The 23,477-nt window shown below is 36.6% G+C and overlaps 3 protein-coding genes across 3 annotated transcripts in view; 1 reads left to right on the top strand and 2 right to left on the bottom strand.

The window, feature by feature from the left end:
* Nucleotides 1-1,874: 1,874 nt before the first annotated feature.
* On the top strand, nt 1,875-5,072 carry LOC306766709 (inosine-uridine preferring nucleoside hydrolase-like; the record flags this gene model as incomplete). Its single annotated transcript, XM_079254529.1, has 5 exons — nt 1,875-2,054; nt 2,731-2,910; nt 3,339-3,450; nt 4,459-4,595; nt 4,686-5,072. 5 exons carry the CDS (start codon nt 1,875-1,877, stop codon nt 5,031-5,033), a joined length of 957 nt encoding a protein of 318 aa, XP_079110655.1. The 3' UTR covers nt 5,034-5,072.
* Nucleotides 5,073-5,264: 192 nt separating this feature from the next.
* Nucleotides 5,265-7,361, bottom strand: coa5 (cytochrome C oxidase assembly factor 5). The gene is made up of 3 exons (XM_079254530.1): nt 7,148-7,361; nt 5,847-5,930; nt 5,265-5,632 (listed from the first exon to the last, which is right to left on the bottom strand). Exons 1-3 carry the CDS (start codon nt 7,247-7,249, stop codon nt 5,591-5,593), a joined length of 228 nt encoding a protein of 75 aa, XP_079110656.1. The 5' UTR covers nt 7,250-7,361; the 3' UTR covers nt 5,265-5,590.
* Nucleotides 7,362-7,658: 297 nt separating this feature from the next.
* Nucleotides 7,659-23,477, bottom strand: part of mgat4a (alpha-1,3-mannosyl-glycoprotein 4-beta-N-acetylglucosaminyltransferase A) — a 32,225-nt gene continuing 16,406 nt past the window's right edge. Inside the window, exons 4-16 of the mRNA XM_079254806.1 lie at nt 16,391-16,524; nt 16,196-16,242; nt 15,975-16,088; nt 14,826-14,901; nt 13,732-13,846; nt 12,694-12,824; nt 12,485-12,592; nt 12,316-12,390; nt 12,026-12,144; nt 11,029-11,107; nt 10,498-10,558; nt 10,014-10,126; nt 7,659-9,910 (exon numbers count right to left, since the gene is read on the bottom strand). Coding sequence (XP_079110932.1) covers nt 9,884-9,910; nt 10,014-10,126; nt 10,498-10,558; nt 11,029-11,107; nt 12,026-12,144; nt 12,316-12,390; nt 12,485-12,592; nt 12,694-12,824; nt 13,732-13,846; nt 14,826-14,901; nt 15,975-16,088; nt 16,196-16,242; nt 16,391-16,524 — 1,199 coding nt within the window. The 3' untranslated portion in view covers nt 7,659-9,883. The remainder of the gene's footprint in view (nt 9,911-10,013; nt 10,127-10,497; nt 10,559-11,028; nt 11,108-12,025; nt 12,145-12,315; nt 12,391-12,484; nt 12,593-12,693; nt 12,825-13,731; nt 13,847-14,825; nt 14,902-15,974; nt 16,089-16,195; nt 16,243-16,390; nt 16,525-23,477) is intronic.

Here is a 23,477-nt window from a genome sequence, read left to right as displayed (position 1 = left end):
TTTGACTGTTCTTAATAATAATAATAATTTCTTAAAGTCAGACTCATCACTCATCAGTGATTTTAAAAAAAAGCTGTTTAGATTGTTTTCTGATTTTAATGGAATGGAATTGAAATGAGAAAAGGAAATTATTAAGGCTTATTATATTTAAGCCAAAAAATAGGTACAAGAACAAATAACTCAACGAAGGTACTTATTTTATTTTATATTATTTCATTTATTGATGCAGAAATTATTAAAAAGCAATGCAACTTTTTTCACATGCAATATTTTCCTCATCCAGACATGTACAGACACTTTTCTTTGTCTTCAATATTTAACTTTTTATTTAGTTTTTTTTCTACCTATTCTATAGAAATATTTTTTTAATATATTTTGTCATGTTTATATTATAGACAAAATTTGAAAAAATTGACTGGTGTAATTTTCTTGTCCTGTTTATCACTGAGTTAAAGTTGGTAATTACATCTATGTGTACATATGAAATTTTATACTAAATTAGTTTATTCTTCAGTAATTGGAAGAGTGTTGGGTGACTCCTAATATCCACTGAGGTGGCAAAATAGCAAATATACCATGTGTATTTATGAATATACTTGAAAAAAGCCTCTAAATAGCTGACCACTGCAGGAAAGGGTGAAAGGCTGCAAGATCTTAATTTTTTTTTTTTTTTTTTTTTTTTTTTGCAAGATCTTAAAGGTGGAGTATGTAAGATTTTTAATATTTTCAAAATAAATTAACTAAAAAAAGAACTACAATCATAATTAGATTTTTTTTTTTTTAAACATGGAGGTTCCAGTCTGTCTATATTTGATGTGTTATTAAATTACAAGTTTAATTAATGACAAAGACCCTTCTTAAATGTTTGCATACCAGTAAAAAAAAAAAAAAAGAGTGCTTTTTGTCATTTGTCATTAATTAAACTTGTAATTTAATAACGCATCAAGTAGGGAGAGACTGGAACCTACATGTTCAAAAAACTATCTAATTATGATTGTAGTTATTTTATTAGTTAATTTATTTTGAAAATATTGAAAATCTTACATACTCCACCTTTAATGCTGAGCTGGATTCTCTGGATCAGAGACTCTCTTCTTCAGTCTTTTCAAACAGCGAAGATGTCTCATTGTTAATCCTTGAAATTTAGACCTTGTGTATGTTACATACAAGAGTGTTTTAACTTTTCATCTCCAAGTGCAAAAACATAAAATAAAATATAAAAAAAAATAAAAGCCCCAATGTCCTCTTGTGAATATTATTACTGCAAGGACAAAGAGGAAAGCTAAAAGAATCCTGACGGATAGTGATTTGAACTGCCACACTTTTAGTTTTTACCTTTTTCCATGTATTTCAGCTCATGGCTATTCTGTATTTTTGAGCTGTGTCTTTTTGTTGATCAGCCAAAAACAATTTTTCACCTTATTCTATTCAGTTCTGATCTATTCTGTTATTCTCTATATCCTTGGACTTTAACCTTTTTGCAACCCTGTCTCAGCATACCGTTTGTATCAACATTGTATCATTGATGGCCTTGGAGTACATTACATATTAACTTTTTGCTTCCTTTTTTTTTTTTTTTTTTTTTTTTTTTTTGGTCACGTCCTCTACATGAACCACCATGTACATTAACCTGCTCAAAGGTTGCTTCCCGCTACACAAGCATACAGTCGTTGGCTCCAGTCTGCAAAGAGAATTCAGTACCGCTTTTATTTCTGGCGTTCAATTACTGGTAGGTGTTATTATCTGCACATTATGATTCAGTTTCATGTAACTTTAACCACATTAGACCGCAACAATCCTCGTTAGATCTGTTTACAAAATTATTACAATCTTTTGTTCTTATTGGCCAAACTCTGTGTTCTGCAGGGTCCAGGATGAGCAAAAAGCTGCTGGTGGATGTGGACTGTGGTGTAGATGATGCTCAGGCCATCATGCTAGCTCTGGCTGCCCCAAATGTGAAGCTTCTGGGCGTCACCTGCGTGCACGGCAACACCACATTGGAGAATGTGTGTAAAAACACACTGCGTGTTCTTCAGGCCTGCAATAAACTGGAGGTGAGATTACTATAAACCATGTTCATATGAAAAACCCAATCACATCAGTGATTGGCGCCTTATTTTATTATTTCTTGAATACACAATACTTACAGCAGGATTACACAACTCAGACTATTTCCTCAGTTAGAGACCTGTAAAGTGTGATGACTTGTCTTGCAAAATCCCAGTTGTCACGCCGTTTTATGTTGGTCCTGCTATGACACCTACCTGGAGGTGACAGTAGCAAAATTGCAAGGTGATAACTCCACCAAGTACACTGCTGCGGATAATAAAAACAACAAACAAGAATAAGGTGTGAAGAAAAGAGTGAAAAAAGATTTTGTTTGTACAAAAAATATATCTTTTATGAAAATAATGAGATTCAGCCTAGTTTTGCGATAATAAGAGGTTAAGCACTGCTTTGCTTTATTTCTTTTAAATCTAATTCTGCTAACTTCATGGCAAACGGATTCTGCCGTTCTACCTCAACCCTACAAAGGAGCTTTTACAGGTTTCTTTTGTTATTCCAGTGTCACTCTTAAGGTTTACGCTATTTTGCTGTTTGTGATACCAGAAGTTACTTCTACCATTAGGTAAAATGAAAAAGCAGTGAAGGAGTCATGAGATAATGGATGTTTATCTTATCTTAGTGTGTTTGCATATTTCATTGTATGCTTCTTTTTCCATGGATAAGATTCCAGTGTTTATAGGTGCTGCTAAGCCAATCCTCGGGAACTGCATCAATGCAGGACATTTCCATGGTCAGGATGGCTTGGGAGATGCTCCTGATCCTGATGCTCCTGGTTTGAACCTTGCACAGAAGGAGCACGCTGTGTCAGCTATAATCAGGATTGTTAATGAAAACCCAGGAGAGGTGAGATTTGGAAGACCTGCGTTTTTATAACTATAGTTTTGTATGCCATCACACTAGAATGGAATTGTTGTACTATAAAGTGATGCCAAAAGTTGCAGTAACTGGATGTATAATATATGTGACGATATACTGGGTTAAGACTCTCCCACCATGGATTTGGATTCCAAATATTATTATTGGAAAGAATAAGAATCCAACTCTCTAAATAATACTTGAATTAAATGCAAAAGTCTAAACTTTGTTTGTTTGTTTTTTTTTATGGTTAATTAAATTAGTTGTGAAGTACAAAATTGAAAAATTTGTCAATATTTAAATACTCTGGAACGAGGGTATATATTTACCTCAATTCAAGTGTATTTATACGTACATTTAAAACTAGCAGATACATTGTAAGTATGCCTTGCCTTATGTACATGTAACTTTCTCAGGTATCTCTGGTTGCCACAGCACCTCTCACTAACTTGGCTCTTGCTGTGAAAATGGACCCATCGTTGCCCAGCAAACTCCGTGGACTCTACATCATGGGAGGCAACACTGAGTGTAAGTGAAACTGATACATTTTAGTATTAGGGAGTTTACGGCACAGAAACATGAGAGAAAATCATGTACACATTTTGGGAAATAAGATCTTTGTCAATATTTTTTTGTTGAAAAAGTATTTCTCATGTTATAGAAATTAAATGAAGCAACATGTCATACATTTGTTGTTTTGTTTTTTTTTATTTCAATTTACAGTTGCTAAAAAATGAGAAATGTTTAAATCAGCATTGCCCCTGAAAGTTTAAGGGAAAAAAACAGAAATATCAGAATGATGCAAGGTTTTGACATTCAGCAAGATTCTTTCCCCATATATTTTAGATAGATTTATAGATTTTACCTCAACTGTGGTCACTGATTTGTTTAGTTTGTTTTTTAGTGCAGCTTTTGTACAGTTGTGTATTCAGCTGATGACAACTCAGTTATGAAGGTAATAATAAAAAATAAAAAAAAAAACACCAATCAGTTCAAGTTACAATCTCCTTCCTCTACTGCATGCACATCTTGGCTACTAATGCTACAAGATCTGCTAAATGTTAATTATGATGGGGCTTTTAACAGAAAATCTAACAAAGCAGCACCAACCCATGGCATCATAGATGCTAGTTTTACTTATTTACAGCTTTATTCTTTATTCTAGTTGCAACTCATCAACTGATAGCAGCTGTCAGTTTAAGTTGGGCAACTGCTGAAATCATGTCAGAATACACTGTAGAAAATTCAAAATATATTTAATCAAGATTGATAGATAAAACAATTTAAAATGTGAAAAATTTTATTTAAAATGAGCAGAAAGCACTAAGAATGCAATGGGGACCATGTGACTGTCATGCTCAGTATTCATGCGATTGGCTCCAAGATGATCACATCACTTGCACATAAACTTTATTTTATTCTGACTATTTCTAAAAGGATAAGTCATCAGTAGTCAGCGTATTGTTTGCAGTTGTGCATAACTGTATGTAATCTTGGTCTGTCTGGAGTGTATGCTATTTTCCTGTTGTAATGCAGCTCGAGGAAACGCCACTGTGTGTGGGGAGTTTAACTTTACTGCAGATCCAGAAGCTGCATACATTGTGCTGAATGAGTACCAGTGTCCCACATACTTGGCCTGCTGGGAGTTCACCTGCTACAGCAAGCTGTCTTGGGTAACCTCTCTTCCACATGTCAGCTTACATTCACACACTGATGCGATCATCACATGGTTATAAGTGACTTGTGTCTTTACACCTCAACAGGAATTCTGTGACGTCTGGTTGACGCAGGACAGCAATAAAGCTCGCTTCATGGAAAAGATCTTCCGCCACAGCATCGAAGCAGCAAAAAGCGAGCGTTTTGAGAAAGAATTTGTCGCTGGCACAGGTTTTATTTCCTGTGACTCATACGCAGTAGCAGCTGCTGCAGATGATTCATTTATCCTAGAAAGTGACTGTTACCCAGTTAGTGTTGAGCTGACAGGAACGCACACCAGAGGAATGATGATAGTGGACACTGTGGGGTTTTTAAAGAAGACACACAAGGTTTTTATCATGAAGAAGGTAGACATGGAGAAATTCAAGCAGATGATGATGGCTGCTTTAAAATAAAAGAATTTGCAGTCTGCATTTCTCTGAACTAGCTGTTCAGGATGTACCCTGCCCAAAGCCTGCTGGGACAGGCTCTTCCTTCTCTGCGACCCTTCATCGGACTAAGTGGTTAGGATAATGAATGAATGAATTTCTCTGAACTATTTGTATTTTTAGTGATAGGACTTTAAACTTACCTCATCTGTATCTTGATTCCATTATAAACATATTTAAGATACACATAGCACTTTTTTTTTATAGTTTATTTCAACTGTTTTCATCCCATACCACAAACTTATTAATGTCGAACAACATGTCTGTTAATGAACTGAGACAATCAGAATTTGCTCTGTTCTGTTTCCAGCGCTGCATTTTGCTTTTTAATGTGCAATCCTCTCAGTGTGATGCTTGTTCATATTTTGTAGTCCTTTGCTACTGTTTCTCACACACTTCATTCAGTTGGGGTTTTTATAATGCTGAGTGCACTGACACGAGCAATAGCATATGTTTCAATCATTTCAAGTACTGGCAGCTGTAGATTCAGCATCCACTCATTGCATCACCGGTTTGTTGGTTCCTCAGTAACCTTTCCTCCCTCTGAATCTTGACCTTGTATCCAGCTGCAGACAGGACATAAGACACAGGTCAGTGTTTGCAGAACAGCTTAAAACTCTTCTTAGTTTAAGCTGCACCAATGAGATTCAAGTGAGATTGGGAAAAAAATGCAATTTTTAAGCATAAATGAGTAAAAGGAAAGACAAACCATTCCCAACTCGCTTCAGTCTTTTGACAACATGTTTTGTACATGTATCAATGTAACTATTGATGACTTACCATTGATCTCTTGCACTCAAAAAATGATGTCTGCAAGGCTTTGCAGTGACCTTCCTTCAGACACTCACTGGGCGTTTTTCCCTCCTAAAAAACAAAAAACAATAAATTCATCATGCCTTTTCTGTGATTAAGCTGTGCCTTGCGTACATGATCATAACTAAACCGACACAAATGTCTTTTGATTTAGTCTTCATGGGACAAAGATGTAATGAAATCACTGGGGTGTATCTGCTAGATTTTTATAAGATTATTACTTCCTTTTTCAAGTTGTTGTTTTTTTTTTGTGTGTAAATGTGATTGGCTGTAGGTTATTAATTCTATAGTAAGACTTAAAACTTAGGTCTTATAAAATTGATATCATGTAAACTGTAATGGTTTTTGTAATTGAACCTTTATGATTTTATGAAAGTTTGAGTTAAAGATAGGTTGATCTTTTCTGGATCTCCTGAAAGAAAGTAAGCAGGATGCTTATGGGATGTCACTTTGTTTTTTCCTTTATACAATGTGATCTCAATTGTGGCAACACTTTCAATTAGGTCATACTCATTTGGCCTTCTCCGACTGTGCTGTCATTACTTTAACATTTAACATGCTGAAACTGAGGTTTGTTGAATCTGAGGGCTGTAGCATTTTAGTTCTTTGGGTAATAACATTGCAGAGGCCTCCACGCTTGTGAAAAATGTCACAGTCTAGTATGATGGGCTTATTTTCAAATTCTATAGAAATGACCTTACAACTCTTCATGGATCAATGAGCAGCAACAATTCCTGATGTCTTTCATCCTCTATGACATTGTGTTAACACACCCAAATACTTTAAACGACTAAATTCCCTCTTCCAGCTGCTAATGATTACTCAATAAAATACTTTTTTTTTTTTTTTTAACCAACATCTGGCTTCATCTCTTAATTTTTATGGAAAATGGGGCAAGTCGCTAATACCGATTGTTGTTTATTGGAACTAGCAACATAAAAATTAATATTTCACATTATAGTTTAAAACATTTTCAACGCCAGAGGGGAATAAAGTATAACTAGCACATCATACAGCTGACATACAGCCTGCATGTCACAAACTAAAATATTCTGGATGCATAGAAATCAAGTGAAATACAGCTAGCGAGCTGAACATCGCCCATGGACCCAAAAACCAACAACTAGCACTGTTTATCAGATCAGTACTGACGTGGTATATAGTCAGCATAGTTTATTTTTAAAATAGCTTAATAAGTGATCTGCTTGGTTCTATAAATATATCTTTAGAAAGTTATATTACGCTGTGACATGACATCGCAGGTTTACCTTTACAACGCAGTCATGCTGAAGGAGACAAGCCTTGAAGTCCTCTCTGATGCCGGCACAAGCTCTGTGGTCCTCTTCTTTGTCCTCGTAATATTTCGGCATTGTTCAAAATTCACATAAAAATCAATATCACCTTACTGATCTTACAAGAAGTTTTAAAATAGCTTTTTCAGCATGAGTTGTATCAATGTTATGAAAACCTGCTGTCCGCCATGACAGTAAAACGGCATGATGGGAAAACGGAAGCCAAAGTGCATGCTGGGATAGCTTGTAGTCTCCACCTCCCCTGTCTTTCCATGTACGCGTTAATGTACACACATCGTGGGTTTTTACTTAATTTTTAGGTCATATTTGGAGACTGTCAATATGATTTCAGTCTATTAGATCAAAACAACTTTAAAGTGAAACCTGACAATGCAGATGACATGAGTGATGAAAGCAGAACAAAATCACAGCACAAAAATGGCCATGCCTTCTACCAACATTTCTTCTTTATTTTGAATATGTCCATGAAAAATGATGACAAAATCATCAATCAGGCAAACACGTACACGATGAAGGCACATGAGCTGATGAGTGGCTGGAGGCTGTTGACCCAAGGCCCTTTAGTTCATCCATGTCCCATCCTACTTTCAACAAAGAGTAGGGAAAGCCCAGGGATCATATGACAACTTCATGCCTGTACATGCATTTGTTTTCTGTTTTTATGTGGATGCAGGAAAACAAGTCTTCTTAGTGTACTGAAAACTCCTTTCAAAATACACTACATAACTTGCTTCTATCTTCTCCAAATAAAAAGAATGAAACAGACACTGGACTAAGTACAGCATTATAGTAGATGTTTGATCAGGGGTGGAGGAATATGCTTTTACCAAAGAGAAGGGGTGTGGGGACCCGTTTATAACTTACATTAATAATTATGCATGCAAAGAAGCATGATAAGCAAGAATTGACCAATTTCATATCAATTCTACCAAAAGGCACTTCACTAACTCATTGAAAAAATAATCACTAAACATGTTAAATCAGTTAAGTTTACCTTACAAATGGCTGTGACTCAAAACATCGGCCACATACACAGAAAACACGTCAAGGGATTTTCAATAAACTATTACAAAGCAAAAGAGTGATTGAAAGAGGTGGTGCTTGTTGCCATTTATATATAATATATATATATATATATATATATATATATATATAATATATATATATATGTACAGTCAGTGGCACACTCAGCAATGTTCAGTAGTCATGTTTTGTCCATAAAAACAGAAATATGGACTAAATGAATTGTAAAGTGGATTTGAATAGAAGCTGGAAAGATGAAAAGAGAGGTATACTGATGGCTAATGGGACTGAAGGGGAAGTGCAAATCTTGCCGTTCTGGATGGTAAAGTCTCACTCAGAAATTACAAAATATTGCTGTTGACTTCCGATCATAGTCTGAGCTTTAAAATATTAGTAAATCCAGCAAACAACGTGAAGGCAAAATATATGAAAAGGATCGAATTGAAATGATGCCAGGGCAACTTCAAAAGACCTAGAAATAAGGCACATTTTTCTATTTTCAACCCACATCCACGACTTTTCTACGCCTTAGTTTTTAAGTCCAACAAAAGAAAAAAAAAATTTCAGCACTAACTTTGCAAGTAACAATTACCATGGAAATTAAATGTACAGTGGCAATATAGATGAAAACACACCTAAATGTACACAAAACAGACTGAACTACCATAAACATCTCTTTGCAGAATAAAAATATATTTTACCTCTTGTACAAATTAAAGATTTATTTTAAATAAATTAAGTCACCTTCATAGATCGTCAATCATATTTGTAATAATATAACAATATATTCCTTCAGGAAAATGTTACCAAGGCAAAGTTTGATTGGTTTCCTAAAAATGGACACTGAGGTCATACACAGCCTGTCAGACAAGAGGCGAGACAGAGATGGTGGTGGGGTACTTTTGTTCTTGTAAGAGTCTGGTAGTTAACCACTGATACTGCCCTATGGTCAAAGTTGTCACCTGCTGGCTACAAGTACAATTTCTGACAGTGAGCTTATAATGAGTTCATCGATCAGGACATGTAAAGTATTTGACAGAAGGGATGAAAACATTGTTGTTTAGGCTGGTGTTGATCTAGATCTCCATCATTTCTGCTGAGAACAGAGAGCAACTGGCCATCAGTGAGGACAACATTCTTGATCATCTCGGGCTTTGCTGAGGCGCTAGTGACAGTGCAATGCCCCAGTTTGCCCAAGTGTGGCAGCATTGAGTAGGGGGGGGGGGAGGGATTTGGCAGCATCTGCACCAGTGGCCAGGTGACTGGTTCTCCCCAGGTGTAAAGATTCAACCTCCTTCAGAAATGATCTGATTGTTTTCAAAGCCAGTTACAGTCACTTTAAGACCCACAGCTCAGGACAGATGTCTTGACACCCATCACTGTTGTTCTGCAGACAGTAGTATTCACATTCTCACAAGAAAATTAAAGAGGACAAAAGTGTTGAATTAATGGAGAAATAAAGGGAGTAAACCAGTTAGTGAGAAGCAAAATAATGTACATCAGGAAGAGCGGGGACAGAGAAGTGGTATTCCTCCAACAAGCTGGGACGAGCAACTCTAAGCTCTAATGACTTCACTGCTGGTTGCTAGGTGCCAGAGGCCCTGCGTAAGCAGTCTAGGAGATTTTGGTCCTCCAGGGGCCATGATTCATGTACCTCCTCCAGAGCAGTCAGCCAGATATCCTTTTTATATGGATCTGCAAAGTCGGAAGAGAGCATTAAATGAGTTATTAGATGAAAGCGAGGAGGAGGTGTGCATCTGGAGCGAATGATATGTCACATCGTAGACAACAGACTCACTTCACTGAGGATGGCCCACACAGCAGAATCTTTGAGAACTGAAAGCCGAAGTGCCACAACAGGATTGAAAGAAGGATCTACAGCCCCCTCCGCCAATCCTTTTTCAAAGTGACCTAAAATTTTATAAATGGAAGCACATAAAAAAAAGTTACATAAATCAGATCCAAAACATGAGCAAAAAGAGCAGTTTTTTTAAAGAGATAAGGCTGATGACAGGAAATGCTGACTGAGAAGATGTTTGACACATTTTGAAGAGTACTGCATATGAAATTATGCAAATCATTTCTGTAAGTTAATAGCATGGCCACCAACAACGAATCATAGCAAAAGAGGGTGGGTAAAGGTGGGCAAAAAAAAACAAAAAAAAAACCTTCAGATGAAATGTGGATCTTACATTCTTTGTACCATTACTTAAAATAATAATTATCCTTCACTGTATTTGTATGTTTTCATACAGCACTATGAAACTGTCAAAGTCACTTACCAATCCTGTAAAAGCGGTCCTCAGTTCGTTTGTATTTGTCTTTGGTCAGCAGGCTGCTCTCCTAACATAGAAAGACAGAGACTGTTGGCAGCAGAATGTGTTGCTGAAGACATTTTCAAATCTCAATGATTTGTTATTTAACCGGCACCTAAATAAATGTGAGCAGCTATCATTACACTTATATTGTGGATTAGAGTCAAAACATGTAAACTCTACCAGGGCCGCAATCCTGTCATGCTCACATTCCTGCCAATCAATAAACCATGTCCAAAAGAGCAGCCAGTCAATATAATCAGAGACATTTGTTCATCTCACCAGAGAAAGGGACTCACTCTGTGTGTGCGTGTGTGTTTTTGGTATAGGCAGGTATATATAATTCAGTCCTGAGGTTTGCAGCCCTGCAGGTTTTCTATGTCAACATGCTCAACACACCTAACTGAAATTGTTGGAGTAGGCAGACACAGAAAACTGCTGGGTTACAGCCCCTTGTGGGTTCAAATTGAGTAGCCCTGTGTAGGGGTGTTTCCATACCGAAAAAGGCAGTATTTCCACTGTAGTGTTCTCAATCTTGTCTCCTGGGTGCTCCTGGTTACCGCTGCGAAACAGGAATCTGCAAAGCAAATCAAGTATTAGTTTTCATATTTTCAAAATTATTTTTGCTTTCCTCCTCCCATGGTAGCTTCACTGAAACATTAAGTCTGGGCATTAAGTTATTCATGCCACAATTAGTTATTAATTTTAATGTGAGGATGCAAAAGTATAAAAACCCTTAATTTTCTGAGTTTAAAAGTAATTTGAAAAAAAGAAGAAGAAAAAAAGAAAAAGAAAAAGATCTGTACTTTCTCTCTCTTATTATCAAGTCATAGTTCCTCATAGTTCAGTTCCTCAGCATTATACATTTGGATATTTCTGCCATTGTGAAACTTTACAAATCCCAGCAGATTTAAAGAAAACTGAAGACGAACTGAATGAACAAGCCATAAAGAAAGCGTCGATGTGCGACAGGATTCAAACAGAATTTTATTTTAACAGCTTTCCTTTGACTTGCATTTTTTGTCTTAAATGTTGAATATTAAAAATAAGGAAAAACAAAACTCTCTTTCACAGTCAGTGGTTTAATAAATATACTCCCATTTAGTTTGCTCGGCTCTGTGCTGTCAGTCTGACTTTAACTTCCTCTTATATTTCAGTTTTTTCTCTCTCTCCACCCCCACCTCCACAGAGGAGAAGGCACGAATGAGAATGCTTAATTTAGAGCACTCTCATTAGCTCACCCTGATCTCCAGAGATGTACAATGCACGCACTCACAAAGGCTGGACCTAAATCAGCAAAGTGCAGCTGGTTAAAATAAATGAGAGAATAAGGGGGTTTTTTTGCATATAACTGCAGAATATTATTCCAAAAATGTTAAAGCCATAATGTCAAAGTACTGTATATATTATTGGCTGCCAAATACCCTTAATTTTAAAGACCAAGACAAGCTCTGTGTGTGCCATCATATTGCAGATAATTCCACACAATATTTACCTCTCTATGCTAACAGGTCTATCAAATTTGAAGAGGACATAGTCTCCTGCAGTTGGGGTGATCGCCCAGAAGAAGTCTTCTCCTAGGTATGTCTTCTCTAATGTGTGACCCTGATACACCTGCAAAATGAAAAACAGTTTGTCCTTGTATTATTCACGTAATTTTGGATAAACTTTTCATGCAAATTTTTACATACATTCCTTTTTTTAAAGGTCATTTTTGCAATATAAAATTGCAAATTAAATATGCAATAGATAATAATGGGAACTCAAAGGCATGGGAATCCTTACCTTCATTGAAGTAGAGACCTCAGCTGGGGGGTTAACATGCATCTTATGAAGCAGCGGTTTCAGGAAGTCCTTGTCCTGCAGATGCAGATAGAGGGGAAAACAGTGTTTTCAGCACAGGAAGCAGCCTCAGAGGAATTTGGTAATAAACAACTTCCAGAGTGAAACTTACTGTAAGTTTCTGAATCTTTCCAGCAAGAGAAGAATGGAGTCCTACATGTTGAAACAATGATGGTCTAAACCGCACACGGAGGCTGGACTTCTGACGCTCGCAGTGTTTCTAGGAGAGGGGGACAAAATAGAGCAAAGGGAAAGAATAAGACGACACATTTCACTTACAATTACATTTTTTCATCTTCATACGGTGACTCCAATGCATACCGCATCTTTTTCAGGATTGCAAACTTTGACCCATAGAATGTGGTCCAGCAGCCAGTCAATAGGTTTCTCTTTGTAGAACATAAAAATGAACTCAACAATGAGGTTTAGATCAGGAGCCTGGAACATTTTTCCTGCAGGTAAAGGAAAACAAGTTTATTATGTGTTAGTTGATCCAATACAGCAAGCATTTATTCATACCAAAATGATTGAATCGACATGATTAGGCATACTTAACACTGAAAATTAAAATAAAAAAAGGAGCCTGAATATATGAATATTCCTCATTCATATAGTGTTGTAACATGCTTAATTAGGAGTCACTCTTCCCTGCCAATAGCAATGACCCAGTCTCAGTGATAATCAATACAATTAGCATCTTTTCTCACTGGCTTTTCTACATGAGGGAGCACTTCAACTGTCCATTGTAGGGGGCACAAAAAAGTCACTCCCTTCTGAAACTGTTGATTAAAAGAGAAACGGGTAATAAATTGAGATGGGGTGTAAACTTTAAACAGCTCAGTGTTTGTAGAACCTAAACAGGTTTTTATCTCAATTTGTGGAGTGAAGCTGCAATTTACAGACATGTCCAAGCATGTTCTAATATAAAAAGAGGTTCGACAACATGAACCTAAGAGGTATTCGACTGCTGCCATTATCAAGTATCTCACTTATTATTTTTTAAATATATTGTGCATGTGGGTATTTATGCGTGTACATCTGGATATGTAAAGTGTGCATCTGTATTCGTAAATCTATAGATTTTAGTGGTTTTACTGAGTTTATATGAATAGAAATATATGGCATATTGTAATTAAGTTCCATTGCAAATCCAAAATTAACACTAAATGTTGTGATTATTGCATATTGACAGTGGCAGCACATAAGCTTGTGCTTCTTCCTGCTCCTTTTTAAGCATATTAATTATCATGACTACTTTTATCTGAATTTTGGTTTATTTGTGATCAAGTTTTTCTCTTGCTTTGTTTGACAGTAGTCTAGTAGATGCTCATAGTTCAACAGTTATGCAATGGGTACTACCGATAAAGCCAAGCTGAGAGAACTCCAGGATCATCCAGTCCTCTGAAGAAAGCTGCAGGGCAAAGTTCTTCATAGTGGCAAAGTAGTTGGGCTTGGCAACAATGTCATCCTCCAGCTACAAGAGCACAAAAACAGAAAAATCTAAACTGATCTGAATTACTGATCTGAAGTTGGTTTGATTTGTTTATGGAGAGATGGGGTAACAGGAAGGAAACTTCTCTATAGTACCACAATACAACTCTCTAAGCTAAGTTAAAACACTCTTGTGCTAAAAGTGTGCATTAAACTAGCTAACAGTAAATACACAGACAATACCTCTTCCCTCCTTGTGATAGCAGATAATGAAAATGACATGTTCCATGAATAAGACAGAAAGATGATAGATTACCACAGTACAAACTTCATTGTTAATTCAAGACATTTGGTAAAGTATTATTATTTTCTCACACCTGACAAGTCATTTCAGAGAGCTATTAGAGTATGTGAAAATAAGTTTTAAACTTACAGCAAAAAATTATACAGAAATACAGCATTTAAGCCCTTAAATTTTGTTTTAACTTTAAGCTTTAACCCTTTTGTGAATTATAATTGTTCTTTTTCTTCCTTATGTTTATCTTTTTTTCTAAATTACTGGCCAGTGGGTGGCAGGACGTGGGATGACTAATGTTACTCATGTATAAATTTACAATCTTCCCCCACACATACACTAGAAAATAGCTTTTGAATACTTGACTGGTTTGAGTGGCTAAATTTGCATTGCTGGTTTTAATGGGTGATAAAAGTATTTTATTCTCTTACACATTTATACATTCTGTACATTTGTTTTTAGTCATTTTGTTAGTCTGTCTTAAAATATACAGCTATTTGAGTTCAGTAATTGCCACAATAAAGGAATGCGAGACAATGTTTGAATTTAAAATGTAAAAATGCATTTCTTCTTTTCTTTTAGCAAAAAAAACACATACCACACTGTATTGCAAAAACAAGTGTTTATATTAAATGAATGGTATACTCTTTTGTATGCTGTTACACCCCTAAGGAGAGCACAAGGGCTGCAGCAGAATATACTTTCTTTTCTATATTCAAAAACCTACCTGGACATAATAAACTCCTTTGCTAACTGCATACATCATGAGGAAGGAATAATCCAGATTCTGCTTTGTTCGCCATCTAAACAAAACAAAAGTCACACACAACAAAAAATCAAAGTTCAAACTGTAAACATGTAAAAGTTGAATCAATTTCCCTCCATCTTAAAATATCCTTGGTTACACCTTATCTACCAAATATCATGTCAAACACACTTACTCAGATGGTAAAAGTGAAACTGTACTTCCAGGTAGATAAAATTGCAACAGATGGTTAACAGATTCTGTTTGAATAATTTATAAACTGCAGCTGTCACACTAATTGTTTGATCCAAATGATGTAACAGTCTGACTTCAGGATGTGTGCTGTGAGCTGCAGGTGTTTCTGTGTGGGAGCTAGCACAGAAATATTTCTGACGTGTTGTCACATGCAAATGCAAACACATTTACCTTTAATAGCTACATGAAGATATGCTGTAAAAATCAAGGCATGTATTCACACCTACTCAGACTCAACCAGACAATGTTTTTATTTAAAATTCAACAAAAATGTAGTTTTATGCTTTTATTCAGACTCAAATAGCTAGTTAGTGTTGTTACTGTTTTAGTATCATCCGTTTAACTCTTTATAACTAACATGAATGCAGATGATAGTCATGATGAACTCCAAGATACCAGCTGACCGCATTCCTATTAAAAACATCTGCACCCGCAAACAAGCAGAGTGAAGTGCTCCTGTGGGCCATTATCTGAGTACATACTGCAAGTCACCACTGCACTATAAATAGATTTTTAATGAAGCCAACTATAAAGAAAAGATAAGCAGAGAGGATCAGACTGAGCACTACAGAGGGACAGAGGTAGAGAGTGCTGCTGCTGCTGACCTTGATCTGACTTTGACAAATGCCTGTGGAATACTAAGCACCCAGTCAACCTACCTAAAAGCTCTCAGTTGCTCTCTCCCTCCCACTTCTCACTGACTCATCCCTCTAGTTTATCTGAAATCCTCAACATAGCTTTTCAACATTATATTCTCTCGGGGCAGATTCTTCTACAATTTACATGATGATTCCTGTCACATTTTTGCTTTATGAGAGTCAGAGTTCTAAAGAACCACATAAAAACAAGCTCCTATGCCTGTCATGCCTTTCTTACCTGACTCTTTCTTTGGAGTCTCCAAAAGTCTCCTTGAGGTTGGTGAGATCAGGGTAATAGGCAGCTGGTGGGGAGATTACCTCCAGCAAGCCTGAGCTCAGCTCTGTAGAAAAACTAGGGAAAGATGGGCTTAAGTCAAAAGTGTGACAAAGCTCTAAAATCTCTGATCTTAACATTTCAAGCTTTAATGCATCTGTCAAAAAGTAGAGAAGTGTCCTCACTCTTTCTCCAGGCCACCAACCACACTCTGAACATAGTCCAGATCAGTCTGCGGAGATTATACCAGGGAGACATATTAAACATACACAGCATATTTTCTTTTCTTTTTTTTCCCCTCATTATTTTAAAAGATAAATCTAAATTTACAATGGAGAAATATTCTGTTATGAATTGGTATATTTGGTATATTTACTCACCTCCCCAACAAACACTATGATGACACAGTCAAGTTTTTCTTCTGGTGAGAGCTTGTCAATCAGCGAACGTAGAGTCTCTGACAGATATGACTTCACCTTCCGCTTCACAGTTGGGATTCCCATCACCATGGTAACTGAGAAGACACAGAGTTGAGAGAGAAAAAGGATGAGTGAAAGGGTCCAAAGGTAAGGGGGTAGACGTTTCATTAAATCAAAAAAAAAAAAAAAAAAAAGGATGGGTTCAAATCCAGATGATCTTTGCTGAGAGTCAACAACAGATTATGTCTAAATCCACATAAACTGAAACTCATGCCCAGACTGACAGATGGCAGTGGGTAGGATGACTGATGGAGGTAGTTTTTAATATATCTGCACAACCATGCTACATGTTGTTAAAGAAAAGCATCTTTAAAATAACCACAAAAGTACTTTATGCAAATCATATCATATCCAGATTATCATAACAAGTCAACATCCACCTCAAAGATGTTTACTGAATCAAACAACTGAGTAAGTAAAGCTATAATAAGTCACAGCTATGAATATGGCAACAATAAAGAAGAGTTTGTGATCAAGTGGGCCCATTTTTTTCTTTTTTGCATTTGCAGGAAAAGAAAGGGAACTTGGAAAGTGAGAGAGCAGAAATGCTAACTTGAGCAAAGTTTAATGGGATAAAGATTTTATTGGAAGAAATGTTGAAACTTTAGCTTCGAAAAAAAAAGTCCATACACCATCTAGGAACAATGAATAACCATGCAAAGGCAAACTAGCTGGACTTAAAAGCAGTTTTGTTTTTATCCTGCAAAAAAAAAAAATAAAAAAATAAAACCAAGCATCTGTTGCATGACCTTTGAGTCCTCAGATTGCACTGCATGAGAAGCCTCAATGCAGCCACATGTGCTTTGGAAGACCTTAGAAAACCACAATCAGCCAAAACCGTATGCCACTGCCGACTGAAATATAATCTGAAACTGCATTATATCAACTCTGGGGAACAAAAAAAAAAACAAAAAACACTTTTAGTTCTGTGTGCATGGGCTCATCTCAGATGGACACCAGTGGTCAAGAAAAGTCCAATTTTTAACTTCTTTTTGAGAATAACAAACATTCGTCTCTACGTTGCAAAGATGACAGAGACCAGGTTGCATCAGACATGGGTCCTCGAAATAAAATAGAAAGTAAGCAGTTTTGTTTTGTTTTGTTTTATTTATCAGATCCCCATCAGCTGCTGTCAATTAACGGCCACGATTCTCCCTCTGGTCTCCACACCTTATTGCACATTTAGCTTAAAACACATACATACAAACACACAACAACAACCCAAATACCAAACACAAAAACACTTACTCACATTACAACACTATGGCATTATATTTACATTCCACTTTTTATGTTAAGAAATTATCATATTTCATTGCTCTCAACTTAATGTTACACAAAAGAACCACAACAATATTTTTGTTGAACACACAGAAATAATTTTAACCTCTTTTTAAAGCTCACCATATTGTTTATTGAAATTAAAAAGTCCGGTAATGTATTCCATGCCACCATTGCCCTTTAATTTACTGTCTTCTGTTTTAGATTAGTTCTACATAAAGGCAACAAAATTTGACTGATCATGTATGTCTGAGAAAAATAACAGTTTTCTATGCAGTATTTCTGGTGTTTTGGTCATAACTACTTTTTTTAATTTAACAAATCCATTAACATTGCATCCTACTTACTACACCTAACCATGAGAGACAATTCATTAAACACTAGTCCAATGAGGATATTGTAGAACTAATCTTGCAACTTTGAGCTACCTGCAATTATCTAGGTTACACTTTGTTGTACTAGACCAAATCACAGAATAGTCTAAATATGACAAGACTAGTGTTTGAACAACTAATTTAACTAGAAACAGCTATTATTGAAATAATAGCAACTGAGAATGACCATTTATTGAACTATGCTGAATGATTGAAATGAAATTGCATAAGTATAAGAAATTGAGAAAAAAAAAAAAAAAAAAAAAGCACAATTGACTTTTTTTTTTTAAATTGCCCCACATCGGGATTGAACCCATTAACTTCTGTATTTACAGGTGTAATCACTACACCACTTGTACTCTTAGTTGCACCTTGGAAAAAGCATTGAATTTTTTTTCCAATTGAGACGGGAAGGCCTTTGTTTTTCACTTTCAGCAGGGTGTAATTGGCAGGATTGCAAAAGCATGTACAAGGTTGAACTAAACTCCAGTGTAGATATGAAAAACTTTGTTCAATGTGAAAAACTTTTTTTTCAAAAATGTGTTTAAAGTTTATCAAAGCTTAGAAATGTTGCAGGGAGCATTGCTGGAACAAATCTTTCATATTTAACTGAGACATTTGCAAATAAATTCCTTTGCTCCTTGAAGTGCACAGCTGAGACCAACAGTTCACATTGAACAACCTGCAGAACTACACGCCATCACACGAGCAACAGTCAACAAATGACGATGGAGATATATGTTAAAAAAAATTAGGACAGAAAAAATTGAGGTAACAAATTAATAAGCCACAGTAGGTCCAGTAATTAGAGTAGTTTATAGACATCAGTTAAATGTTTTTTAATTTTGTTTTGGTTTGTTGCTTTGTCAAAAAAGTCAAACTATGAGTACAAACCTTGTAATTTAGCTCGTTTTACAAGTATAATTTTCCTCTGTCCACACATGGCATGTTCCCCTTTCCCTGCAGTCAAATCCTACTGACAGTTTTGCATGTTTTGTATAGAATGTAAAAAGATTAGGCTGTGAGAAAGCTAACAAGGCAAAGTGCTGTTGGGTGTTCCAAAGAACCTGCCTTACTGGAACAGTAATGTGAAGTATATGTAAAGAGGGGAGAGTGTGTGTGTGTGTGTGTGTGTGTGTGTGTGTGTGTGTGTGTGTGTGTGTGTGTGTGTGTGTGTGTGTGTGTGTGTGGTGCAGAAGGAGGGTTAAAAAGGAAACATGCTGACTAAGCTGAAGCAGGGACACAAGGGGGCCCTCGATAAAAGCTGAAAACAAACTTGAGGTGCAGGATGAGTGAACAGCACAGTGGATTGAGTTGGGGTGTAATCCTCCAGAGCGATCTGTGCAGCGTGAAGAATCTGTCCCAGTTCTGCTTTGTGTTTTTCACACCGAGTTCCATGCTGCATAGCGACACCCACCACCATCACCAAGAAAGTAGGTCGAGGATGAAAGGAGAATGTGGGAGGAAGGGAAAGAGACAGAGTGACAGTATGTAGGAGAATGGTAGAAGATGAATGAGTGGTAATGGATGCATGTGCTGCAGGGATGACTGCAGGACTGCCCTCCTCCTTGTTCCTTGATCAGACGGCTCGCATCAGTCTGCTACCCTTTCATCTACTTTCGGGAAGAAATATAACAAGCTGCTGCATGCTTGTGCACTTATATCACATTGGTAAAAAGGCTGGGTTTGACGTACCATGAAAAAAATCATAGTAAAATAAAATCCATAATAATACTAATAATGGTGATAATGATAATGGTGATAATACTGATAATGAAATGCAGGCCTTTAGCCGTGACTGTGTTTTTAATGTCTTTACATCAAACTAACTTATAAATATATCCAATTTTCAAATAGATTTATGTGGCTATTAAATTTTTGTAAGATACACAATGTAACTCAAATACAATAATAATAACCAACGGATTGCATCGAGTCATGACTTCGATCCAAATAAACATTTAATATCTGGAGACTTTTAATGATAAAGCACAGGGCACTTCATGAAATTTGAGAAATTCAGAGCTTGCAAAGGTTAGGCTAAATTAGCATAACTATCAGTCAGCGAGTTGTATTTTATCCACAGTTAAAGAAAATCCTACAATACATAACCTGAACAGTGAAAACTCAGAAGGTTACAGCACTGAAATTTGGGGAGAAAAAAAAGGTTGTTTCTTTCACACTTTAACTACATTAAGATAGTAGTTAAGTTATGGTGATAATTCTGTATTAGTGTTTCCCTCATTGCTGAGTCAGTGCAGTCATGGATATACTTTTAATGCCACACTGTTAAAATGCCAAAAATTTTATTGTTTCACAGATAATGTCTACAATTGTTGTTTCGCCCTAAACTGCCCCTTCCAGAAGCGCAGCACCGGTAGGCTACTTTTCTGTCAGACATCTGCTCTGCAAGTTACAGAAAATCAAGCTCATTTTTAGGGGTGGCATTATCACAATCACAATAACAATCATGATTTACAAAAGTTGTGAGTCGGAAGCAAATAAGAGATCATGATTATTATTGTGACATCTAATACTGCCTGGTCTGAATACCTGGACAGAGAGCAGGGACGTACTTCAGTCTTTCAGCCATGCCCTGCTAAAGAGAGCTTTAAATATGGAGAGAAAAAAAGGGATAGGACCATGTGAATCTAAATTGACAGGAATATCAAATCAATATTTCACTCAGACCGTCTCTCTAAAGTTTCTTTTCATAATCCAAGTTTAATGACAAATAGGATGATGTCCTCATTTCTGCAGCTATAAATATCAAGATGTCAAACATTCTTAGGCAAGCAAAATATCTAGAGGAAAGAAAAATGCAGTGCAGTGCAGAAGATATTCCAGTAAGTGTTAAAATCTTCATAATAAAGTTTCCAGTGGCCAAACAAGCATGGTATGTGCAACGCACGGCTGGTTAGGGTTATAAAGTTTGTGCGAAACTATTTGTCACCATGAAACACATCAACAATCCCTTCCTGTAGCAGAAGTTCCAACTAGACTATAATTTAAGGTGGAAGGCTGGTAGCAATGAGGCAATACCTGCCAGGAAAAAAAAGAACAAAAACGTGCAACTTTAACTGAGGGTGAGGATTCTCTTTGGTTTCTAAAACAAAATTCTTTTAGTGTCTTAAACCCATTTTTAGTTGCAACAAGTGACTTTAAATCTGTTATACAGGGAATGCATTTTTGTAGTTAAAAGGTCAAGAAAGATGCTTTTAGTTGTATCTATTCATTGAAATTTAAAAAAAAAAAAAAAGCCGTAAACTCTGCTCTTAAAAAGAAGTTTTTGGTTTCCTAACAGTTGACAGCAAACGTTTGCCACTCAGCATGGTCTTACCAATACTTCACCATTTATTTTCAAAGTGCATCCAAACACATCTGGATAGCTTCCAGTAGAGACAACCTAATAATTCTACAAGCAGCAACACCAGAGGCCTGCACTACGAAGTGAGAATAACATACCCCGGATATCACGCTGTTACCTAGGTTGACTTACCAGGACATTCAGGATCTGATTAAGTGTTACGACAAAACTAGTTATCAATTAAGTAATTCAACACACCTTTATAGCTGTGTGTGTGTGTGTGTGTGTGTGTGTGTGTGTGTGTGTGTGTGTGTGTGTGTGTGTGTGTGTGTGTGGGGAGGGGGGGGTCTCATCCAGGGCTCTAAAGTTTTATGCAATTATGAAATTGTGACAGTATACCAAATTACTTAATATGACAATATAAACAGACAGCACTTTGATAATTCAATTTTACTTTCTTACAGCCAAGATATTTCAGACAGATCTCCTCCCCAGTTCCTTCTGTTCTCTTATATTTCCCTATTCAGTTCTTCTGAGGCAGAGCACACACGTGACGGCATTTTGAGTTGCAATATTAACGTGACAGGACCGGTAGTTGTGCATTTCAGAAATTTATGGTTCTGTAGCTCTGACAAGCATTACTATAAATTTAATAATTTCTGATGAAAACCTTGAGGAGCTAAACAGACTTGGTTACAAGTCAAGAACAAGTACAAAAAACCTTTCAAAGTGGTCATTGACAGGGCTTTATTTTTCCTTTAAAAGGATAGGCTACATGTATCCCTAAATGCTTTCTTAAGCACTCTTCTCAAGATCTGCACACCACCATTGGCAGAACGAGCAGGGTATTTTTCAAGAAAACTGATTGGTCAGGAGGCGGTGCTTTCATACTCATTGATTGTCCAAAACATAACCTGCCCCAGAGCAACTTAACTGTTATGGATAATTAGTAGTGTTATAGTACAGAAAACCCAGGGTTAACCCTGACATTACCTCCATAAGAGAAAATCCAGCTTAGTAGTACAAGTCTCTGATCTGGATAAGCATTTGTTTTTAAGCACCATTTACAAATGCATGGTGAGTGTTCATAAAGCAAAAGCCTAAATAAATCAGATGAAGTACAGTTTGCCAATCATTTCAAAAACAGCTTCTTTCAAAAGCAAAAACAAACCCACTTCCTGACTGACTTCTGAGTAGAACTTCTTTTTATAAAACAGAAAGTCCTTGTTCTGCAAACAAAGTCTGAATGAGTATGTTGTGCAGGGGAGCCCAAGTCTGGTCCTTGAGATAAACCCTCCTGCAACTTTTAGATGAACCCCTTCTCCAACACACCTCAATCACGCAATTGGCTTATTACCAGCCCTCTGCAGCACTGAATGAAATGCAGATGAGGGAATTCAGTCATTTGATTCAGGTGTGGTTGAGAAGAGATGTAATTGTAAAAAAAATAAATAAATAAATAAAAAGCAGGATAGGAATCTTGAGGACTAGACTTGGGAACCCCTGGTGTAGCAAAAAAATGTACTGAATCAAATCTATAGATGTCAGGGGCTTTGACTAAATGAAAGTACTCTGACAGGGAGGCCATACCTGATATAAAATGATCAAGGCCCTTTAATGCAACCCAACAAGCTGGCAGCCAGGGACTCTAAACTTACATTGGATGCCAAATTGCCACTTCTGTCTTTCCCCCAACTTGTTTAGCGCCTCTGTGTATCCCCTCAGCCCTCATCTACTGGAACACGGAAAGTCCGTTTGTGCTGTTCAGTCCCTAAACTTACTTCCCTCAGGCCTTAAATTTACTCCACCTATCACACTTACAAAGCCAGATAATTAATCCTCTTAAAGGTATCTTGATATAACAAAGGTCACATGCAGTATACTACAGCTTGCAGGATGAATGAAGACAAAACTGGAGGTAAATATGAAAGACTGAAGCAAGAAGGGAATAATCTAAATGGGAAGGTAATGATTGAAACAATTCTGTTTGAAATTTTTAAAAACTTGCTGGTATCAGGAGGAGAAA

The sequence above is a fragment of the Telmatherina bonti genome, assembly GCF_933228915.1.
Source record: "Telmatherina bonti genome assembly, chromosome: 15".
NCBI classification, from domain to species: domain Eukaryota; kingdom Metazoa; phylum Chordata; class Actinopteri; order Atheriniformes; family Telmatherinidae; genus Telmatherina; species Telmatherina bonti.
Note: the sequence above shows the minus strand (reverse complement) of the source record. Positions and strands in the feature narration are given on the sequence as shown.

Coding starts and splice junctions, on each gene's coding strand:
- coa5 (XM_079254530.1), bottom strand. CDS start 7,249: ATGCCGAAATATTACGAGGACAAAGAAGAGGACCACAGAGCTTGTGCC. Junction 5,931..7,147: donor AGCATGACTGCGTTGTAAAG/GTAAACCTGCGA, acceptor TTTGTTTTTTAG/GAGGGAAAAACGCCCAGTGA. Junction 5,633..5,846: donor TTGAGTGCAAGAGATCAATG/GTAAGTCATCAA, acceptor TCCTGTCTGCAG/CTGGATACAAGGTCAAGATT.